We start from the raw sequence: 6,891 nt of genomic DNA, 5'->3' as shown, positions 1-6,891 counted from the left end.
GTAGCGTTCTAGCAAATAAACCCTATATATTAGCATAAGTTAGAATTATTAACTAATTTTTTTTATCTTTTACAATTCCAACAGCTACTTTTGCCAAACACTTCTAATATAGACAATAATTATCGCTGACCGCTGACAGCTACTAGTAGACAGTTAGCAGCTACCCCCAACAGCTACCGCTACTACAACCGCTAACAGCTACTAGAACCGCTAGTTTTACCAAACATGCACATAATCTAACCAAAGAATATTAGTTACTTAGCATTCCAGGTGGTATGTCTCTAGACTCTACACATGTAGGTAGTCCACAAAGACCACAATGTTCCAAAGAATATTCAAATTTAACTTAAAAAATACTCCCTCTGTATTTTTTTATCTTTCTCACTTAAAATCTAAACACTATTCACAATTAAAGAAAATCTTTTAAATTTTTCTCAATATATAAGAAAAAATATAATCATAATTGATTCTGGAAGATATTTAATGTAAAATAAGTGTATTGACAGATATGCAAAGTCAAAATAGGAAAGATAAAAAAATACAGAAGGAATACTTCCATAGTTATGTTTAAATAAAATATAAGGTGTTAAACACGAGTTTGTCTAGGCAACCAACCGTTTAAGTCTTTTAGGAGACTCAAACAGGGGCAATTTGGTCATTTTAAGCTTTGGAAATTTCACTCGCGTGTTGTTTGGTACCAATGCTAGGTTAGATTGGTACATTGTCCGAAAATTTTGATACCAAAGTAAGGTTGCTTGGTACCAATCCTGATAACAATGTGATACCAATACCAGGTTATAATGGTACCAATGTGAGTGTTTGAGTCTTTTTTGGACTCAAACAGTTGGTTACCAAGGCTTTCTCGTTAAACACATATTTAAAAGTAGAGAGATAAAAAGAAATAAAAAAAAAACCTCGAAATAGAAAGATAAAGAAAAATAAATACCAAATAAAATAATATTTCATTTATTTTGAAACAATCTAAATAATAAATGTTTCATTTATATTAGAGTGGAAAAAAAATCTATATTTTTAATATGGGAAACGCCAGATGCCATACTCCATTTATACTTCAAAAGAGTTGCAAGTGGACAAAAAGTCATCAACCACCTACTAAAAAGTTGTCACGAGAACATAAAGCTAATCAAAAAAAAGTACTTATCCATAAAAAGAGGACTTTCTTCTCCACTTTAGCTTGTAAACAAGACAAACGTTAATAGAAAGCATATAAAACTTTTAACATTGACAAACAATCAGAGAGTACACAAACCCTTAAGGATCACAAAAATCAAATACTCCCTCTAACCATGCAAGGTTAAATATGCAAACTGCATTTCACACCATTGGAACATATAATAAACTCGGCCACAGCGCCCCGTTTACAGATAGTCTAAGACGAAAAGATGATAAATACTAAATCTGAGTACTGCCAGCACCCAGGACACTAACAAGACCAAATAATTCTAATAAATCCTAACTACTGCGAACCAAAATGACAACTATACTGATATTTCATGCTACGAATACAGAGCACCATTCTTCAACTTATCACTGCTGCGGCTGACCTTCGCTTGATTCACGTTTTCCTCCAGGAGCTTCCTTAATCTCATCACCGCCTTCCTCCTGAATATGAGATAGAAGATTAGTACATGGTCAGATAGAAGAGGTGTAAGAGTTTAGACAATAACTCAAGGCAAGCGTTATCTGACAGTACCAAATGACTTAAATGAGAGACAATGCCAGCCAACTGATTTGCCAGTCATTCTGCCATCCTATATTCTACTTATGTGGCAAATTTTCAGTGGCTTCTCATACATACTTGATTTGCTTTTATGACACTCACGGAGCAAAAGACCATTAGCAGAAGAAGACAGCAGCCTACAACCACACAACAAACCCCCCTGCTAGTCACACTAAATGGTAAACCTTACAACTCGCACTAAATGATATTAATAGCAGTACTGCCAGTACATCCCTCCCTCTTAACTTTTATGACAGTCTAAACAGATTCAGATTTTTGAATGTCAAGTCTTGGAAGAACATGATTACATAGGCTTATCAGAGGAACTTTAAAGACCAAAATTGCAGCTTGTGGTTTGAAGATATTGCCGGCCATTTCATAATTTTTTTTTCTTTGGCTACAATGAATCAGGGACCAGCATGAAGAGGAACAAAAAGTCAGGGGGATATCACCCTGTTTCCAGAACAAGTTACTGGATTGGGGGAATTTAATAGGGTGCATTTACTGACAGATTAGGATCAACTAGATCTAGTTTCTTAAACAATAAATGCTGCTGTCACATAATGCTGCAAGCTTTTGTCAGAATAGAGTGTTGGTAAGGTGGCCTGGCAAATAGTTGGCAGGAACCCTTTCTCTAAAGAGAAGTGATACTTTACATGCCAAATCTACACAGTTATCAATAGCTGACTAGATTTTAAAATGCCTACAGATGATCGAAACACTCAAGATAAGGGTTTTTAAGATACTCAACGACCCAGACAACGACTCAGGACATCCTCCATGTCGTAAACCATTTGGCTACTTGGAGCATTTTCATGATCCCCAATAAGTTCAGACAAGAAGTTCAACGCCTATAATGAATACTCTCAATCGATATAGTGAGCAGGGTATTTATTTAACCTCATCCTTTGCAACCAGGTATCACCATCCAATTTTGATTGCATGTTAATTTATCTCAAAAAAACTGAATTGAATAATATTCACCACATCAATTTCAACTCAAACTCAAACTCAAAAAGAGACCTCACATAGAGAATCCAGAATACATAACCTTATCAAGAATCTATAAATCAGGCTCAAGTAGACTAAAAATCAACTAAAAATCAACTAAAAAGTCCTTAGAAATTAGAATGGAAAAATACCGCATTGTCTGAGGTCCAGAGGGTCAGATTGTCTCGCAGAAGCTGCATGATCAAAGTACTGTCCTTGTATGACTCCTCACCCAAAGTGTCCAGCTCAGAGATAGCCTCGTCAAAAGCCTATAAGTAGACATATTAATTGCACTTTTAAAGATAGAAGACAACATATTGAAAAGGGGTTAATAATATGCAGCAGTCCAGTAGATCTAGAATTAGATGGTCAATAATCCCCATATATACCAGCTTTACAAATTACAATGCAGCAGTTCAATTATTCTTCATTTTAGCAATGTTTTGAACGTAGACCACTATGTTTGAGCTCAATAAGCCATAACTCATTACCCAGCAGGCCAGCAAGTATAGGTGCCATGTACTCAGTAAGCTAAAAGGCTCTGCATGTTTGACAATAAATGCTTCTAATTGGCAAAAAAAAGCACTCCAACAACAAATATTCTTAAATTTATAAGCAAGTAGGAAGAATTTGATATATCAGAAGTTATAAAATAGGTTAACCTTCAAAAAAAAGTAGTTTAAAGCAAAACAAGCAGATACTGCACACATTTATAGCAACAAAATTGCACTATACCACACACTTAGATATAATATGATACCTGTTTTGCAAGATTGCAGGCACGGTCAGGTGAATTCAAAATTTCGTAATAGAAGACGGAGAAGTTAAGAGCAAGACCAAGCCTAATCGGATGAGTGGGGGCCAATTCAGCTAGAGCAATGTCCTTGATGAAAACAAAAAACCAAAGTCAGCAAATCTCAGCTACAAAGAGCAACTATGATAAGCAAAAGTGATACTTCCTCCGTATCTGAATAAGTGACACACTTCTCCCAAAAAGTTCTCATATAAAAGGGAGGAGTGTGTCACTAATTTAGATACGGAGATTAGGATATAGCAATTCCATGAGATACAAAACCCACCTGAGCAGACTTGTAAGCCAGCAGGGTGTTCTCAGCAGCCTCTTTGCGCTCAGGTCCCGTCTTGAACTCAGCAAGGTACCTGTAATAGTCACCCTTCATCTTGAGGTAAAAGACCTTAGACTCGGCAGCGGAAGCTGAAGGGATGAGGTGTGACTCAAGGAGGTTCAAAATCCCATCACAAATCTTGCTTAGCTCAGTCTCAATCTTACTTCTGTACTCCTTGATGGTCGCAACATGATCCTCATTCCCCCTGCTTTCCTCCTTCTGCTCAATAGAGGAGATGATCCTCCACGAAGCTCTCCTTGCTCCAATCACATTCTTGTAAGCCACAGACAAGAGGTTCCTCTCCTCCACAGTGAGCTCCTCAGCGTCTGTCATCTTTGCAACTTTTTCCATGAATTCCACCATTTCCTCATACCGCTCAGCCTGCTCGGCTAACTTGGCCATGTAAACATTTTCTTCCCTTGAAGCTTCAGCCGACATTTTCACTAAACAGAACAGATATCAAAACTGGCAACAAAAAAGCACAACATATAAGACAGGATCTTGTCGTAATCAAAGCAATAAACACACACACACACACACACACAAAATCTAAAGTACACTTAAAATAAACTACCACCCTCCATTGCAATATACATGCCATTACAGCCAATCATTCTACTCCAAAATATTAGTGGTTCCAAATATGAATGCAACATTGTCAATTTATCATTACAGGTGTATTAAACATTACAACCTTTTCACCTTAACATTGTATTCTTAATGTGTTAAGCCACTAATGATTTGGATCAGAGGAACTAAAAATTAGCCAACTAAATGAATATGACACACAACAATAATATAAATTTCCATGTCAAAAAATGCAAACTTCTGACCAAATTAATCATATACTACCCAGTATCATGCTTATTCAACAATTAGTCAATTATCATAACATGTACTGAGCAAGCAAAAATCCCAAAATGTCATATTATAATCAGTTACCAGACTTTTCCGCCATAAATCAAGACTATTAAACTAACATAGTAATCAATCAATGATTAGGTTTTCAATGAACATAAAAACACAAATTTTATTAAGGCGGCGATAAAACAAACAACTCCATAACGTAAATAATACACCAAAAAGTTAGACCACGCAAAAAAATTCACGCAAATCAACAAATGAGAAATCTTCCAAAGTACACAATCGATCTAAGAAAAACATCATCAATCGATTCAATAAAATCAAATGGAAAATCGGAAACCCTAATTCTTACATTGAAAAAAAAAACGAATTAGAAAAAAAAAAGAAAAAGAGTTGAGATCTAATGAAAAAAACACATACCGAGTGTTACGGAAAGACAGAAGAGAGAGAAAGAGATAGATTGAAGGTGCGAAAATGGAGGAAGAAAAAAGAGGTTAAAAATGGTGGAGAATTTATTATTGAGATTTGAGAGGAGAGAGAAAATGATAGAGAGGTCCAACTGAAAGTGGACAGGTGGTTGGGAAGCGGGGGAATCCTATTCAATTTATTTATTACTACTTGCTACTTTGCTACTACTAATTGTTTGATTAGGGTTTTTATAACACCCAATTATTTTTAGTGAGTGGAAATTTATGATTTGATGATTAATGCTAAGGTGTTATTGGAAATTTAGGTTATGAACTTTCCTAAGTTTGTGAAATTAGTGAGTCATGATAATGATATTGTTAAAAAAATTCTATATGAGGAGATATGTATAATTTGAAATGATTAATGGGAATAATTAACTTGCCTAATTAGGTGAACTTTATATTATTGCTGATTTTGTTATGGTTTGGGAGATTTTCTGTTTAAAAAACTATTGGTGATAGATGAGAATTGAGATATTCAAGAATGTCCTGATATCCGTTTGAAATTTAAATTTCCATTTTTATTTTTATTATAGTTAAAATTTAAATTTTTTTACTAAATGTTCTCATTGATAAATTAAAAAAAATATACTTATGTGGAAATTTTTTTAGATTTATTTCGATTTATAATTTTATAATGGCCATGTTTGGCACTAGCGTTTAAGGTAGCGGTTAACGGTTTGACAAGATTAAAACGCTATTTAAGAAAATTATGAGTGTTTGGTAAGGTAGTGGTTGTAGTAACGGGTAGCAGTTGGAGTAGATTATGAGTAGCGGTTGTGGAACGTTACTACAAGCAACGTTTCAGATTTAGCAGTAACGGTCTAGCAAATGAACACTATATAATAGTATAAGGTAGAATTATTAACCAATGTTTTTTATTTTACAATAGCAGAGATGTAATTTAAATATTTATTTTAAAGATAAGATATTTTACAAGCATTTTAGTAAATTTGGTAATATAAATTTTTCGAAGGTTGAATATTTTATTAGATTTATACATTTCTTTGAGCAGCTAAAAAGTCGTATACTCCTCTTTGTGTCACTTCTTTGTAAAAATAAATATTGAATTTAACTATTGAACGAACATATCAAATTGTTGTAGTTCATTTCATATTAGAATAAATGTCATTTATTGTATTTTACAATTTCAACAGCTACTTTTGCCAAACACTTCTAATTAAACAACTACTTTAATCGCTGATCGCTAGTAGACAGCTAGCAGCTGCCCCCAACAGCTACAGCTACTGCAACTGCTAACAGCTACTAGAACCGCTAGTTTTGCCAAACATGCCCAATATTTATTAAAACGTAACTAAAGATATTGATTGTTAAAAATACGTGTTGAAGAAGACCGTGCAAAAAGAAACGGGAATTATTTTGGAATGAGAGAGTATAGAAATTTCAGAACTTATTAATAAATCGTATCCATAATTTTATTTGATGCAAAAGAGTGGAAGACCACGAGTACAACTTAAGAAAAAGTTAATAAAAGCGAGAGGTGGCTACGCCAACAATGTTCTTATGAGGGAGGGGGCTAACGAAGTTGGAGGTGAATCATAAAAAAATCTACCTTTCCTCCAAAGCCACCCCAATGTTAGCTAACCAATCTGCAACCTTATCACATTCGTGATAACAATGTAAAAAAGAAAAATTACAACCAAATGAACGAATTAATCAACGACAGTTGTTTAAAATGTGAACA

The 6,891-nt window shown here is 34.4% G+C and overlaps 1 protein-coding gene across 1 annotated transcript; it reads right to left on the bottom strand.

The window, feature by feature from the left end:
- Nucleotides 1–1,213: 1,213 nt before the first annotated feature.
- On the bottom strand, nucleotides 1,214–5,305 carry LOC104905814 (14-3-3-like protein). Its single transcript, XM_010694455.3, has 5 exons — nucleotides 5,140–5,305; nucleotides 3,811–4,320; nucleotides 3,492–3,614; nucleotides 2,884–3,000; nucleotides 1,214–1,623 (listed from the first exon to the last, which is right to left on the bottom strand). Exons 2-5 carry the CDS (start codon nucleotides 4,291–4,293, stop codon nucleotides 1,549–1,551), a joined length of 798 nt encoding a protein of 265 aa, XP_010692757.1. The 5' UTR covers nucleotides 4,294–4,320; nucleotides 5,140–5,305; the 3' UTR covers nucleotides 1,214–1,548.
- Nucleotides 5,306–6,891: the final 1,586 nt, after the last annotated feature.

The sequence above is a fragment of the Beta vulgaris genome, chromosome 2 (genome assembly GCF_026745355.1).
Source record: "Beta vulgaris subsp. vulgaris cultivar EL10 chromosome 2, EL10.2, whole genome shotgun sequence".
In the NCBI taxonomy this organism is placed as follows: domain Eukaryota; kingdom Viridiplantae; phylum Streptophyta; class Magnoliopsida; order Caryophyllales; family Amaranthaceae; genus Beta; species Beta vulgaris.
The sequence above is the reverse complement of the archived record's forward strand: the minus strand, read 5'-3'. Positions and strand labels throughout refer to the sequence as shown.